This window comes from Aplysia californica, unplaced genomic scaffold, assembly GCF_000002075.1.
Source record: "Aplysia californica isolate F4 #8 unplaced genomic scaffold, AplCal3.0 scaffold00464, whole genome shotgun sequence".
Lineage (NCBI taxonomy): Eukaryota > Metazoa > Mollusca > Gastropoda > Aplysiida > Aplysiidae > Aplysia > Aplysia californica.
In genome coordinates, this window is record NW_004797734.1 from 607,396 (window position 1) to 609,460 (window position 2,065).

Sequence of the window (2,065 nt, forward strand, 5' to 3'; positions counted from 1 at the left end):
CGTGCCAACCCATAGATGCCGACACAGTGACGAGCTGGGCGTGGTGGACATGACCTCTGGCTCCATGGTTGACCTCTTGACCCACGACACGCCCGTGGAGGACTTTGCGATCAGTCCGGATGGAGGCTGGCTGCTCGTGTCCACCCGGCCCCGGCTCCGCGGCACGGCCTTCAAGCTCTGGAACCTGGAGGCCCGCCAGCTGGTCTTGGAGACCGGGGACACTTCGGGGTACTGCGTGGCCACCCACCACACGCCCTGCATCGTCATGGTGGCTCAGACGGACAGGTCGTTCGGCGCTCCCTACCACATCTCTGTGCTCCAGCTCACGGGCGACGAGTTCTACCAGCACGTGTACATGCAGTCTGTAGACGTCATCCGCGCCAAGCCGCTGGTCACTCGCGATGACCAGTACCTGGTGGTCAGTTCGGCCGCTCAGTTTGATCAGAGCACAGGCACCTTCAGCTCGCCCCAGGTGTGCGCGTTCAACATGCAGGACGGTATGTCGATGACGTCATACGACGCGGTCAGTCTCAAGTTTGAGGAGCATCTGGAAGACATCCTGGAGGTCAGGGAGTGCCCCATGCCTTATAAGGGCAGTGTGGTCGCTGCCATCTTCTCCTGTAAGGACCACATCAGCGAGAGCGACAGCTTCAACACCCCCCACACACCCCACACACCCCACACCGACACCCCTGACGCCCCCACACTACGGACACACGGGCTGTTCTTCCTCGACCTGTCCACCGGCTCCCCGCTCCTCCTCTGCATCCCCTTCCCCCGGCCTAGCTACGGTGTCGGAACCAGCCCCCTGGTCTTCTCGCGAGACCTCACTCTGTGTCTCGACCAAAGCTCCAACATCTTCCACGTGCCGAGCGGAGAGTTCATAGGCCAAGTCCCGTCGCCCGCGCTCCCTCCCCGCGCTATGGCCCTAGACGGTCGGGCTGTGCTGTACTACAGCGGCAGTCTGCTCCACGCCGTGCGGCTCTCTGACGGTGCCGTGTTGGCGAGCTGCGAGGTACACGCCCCGGTGTGTCGACTACACGTGTGCGAGGACGAGCACACCGTGCTGGTGGGCTGCCACGACGGGACCGTCATGTCCTACACACTGGTGGACCCTCAACACGGGAACGCGGCCATCGTGCTGAGCAAAGTGGGCTCCCGCAAGGTGGCCTACCCCGAGGAGATCTTTGACAGGAGTCTGTCGCGGTGAGTCGCCATGGCAACCACCTATCGCCCTCACAGCTTCCATTCTCCCTTGTTACGTCATAGTACTTGAGAGCTCATTTTAAAGTGTGTCACATTTGGTTTTACACCATCGTCTTTTTAGTTTTAGTAGAGATTTGACGGCGCTGGTAACTGCATAAGGTCATAATATGAGCGGCAAGGGGTGGATGTCAACAGAGAAGTCCATACAAGGAATCACGCTTACTCTGGTTACCTCTCTAGCCTCAACAGCACAAATTCTGCTTCGACTATCAAGGCTCCCCGGAAATAACGACTCACAAGAGAGTGACCTGCATACAAAAGAAGTAGATGAAAAATGACGATAGTAAGGATGAGAAAAGAAAAAGCAGCAGTTCCCCCTATCTTGTTCAGGCACAGTATGAGCATGACTTTGATAAATCAGCCATTTTATAATTCTACTACGCATAAGTACATGTTAACCGTATCCGTACATCCTGGGGTCATTTTGTACCCCGGGGTTGTATTCTTCACATTTCAGAATACTTTTCTTTGAAGGTCTCTTTGAAACTTTCAGTATTTCTCAAAAAATCATTTTGACAGACTGCTATGCAAAGCATAAGGATCGGATTAACGGGTAAATTTCCTCTTTGGAATGTGGTGGTACGGTGTTCCCCACGTCGTATGGATGCGATAGTAAAACACCACGTACGGATAGGGTTGATATCCTCCTCACTACTTCCCTTCTCTCTCGTTACCTCATAGTACTTGCGTGCTCATTTTAACACGAGACAAGAGTTATCAAAATGTAGCTGACTGTTTCTGGGCCCTTGCACCTTTCTACATCTCCCCCTCTGCCCCCCTCCCCTTCTTACCCTAGCCC

At 55.1% G+C, this 2,065-nt stretch overlaps 1 protein-coding gene across 1 annotated transcript in view; it reads left to right on the forward strand.

The window, feature by feature from the left end:
• Positions 1–2,065, forward strand: part of LOC101850273 (NACHT and WD repeat domain-containing protein 2) — a gene marked incomplete in the record, with an annotated part of 40,874 nt that overhangs the window by 37,396 nt on the left and 1,413 nt on the right. The window contains 1 exon segment of the mRNA XM_013086412.2: positions 16–1,206. Coding sequence (XP_012941866.1) covers positions 16–1,206 — 1,191 coding nt within the window.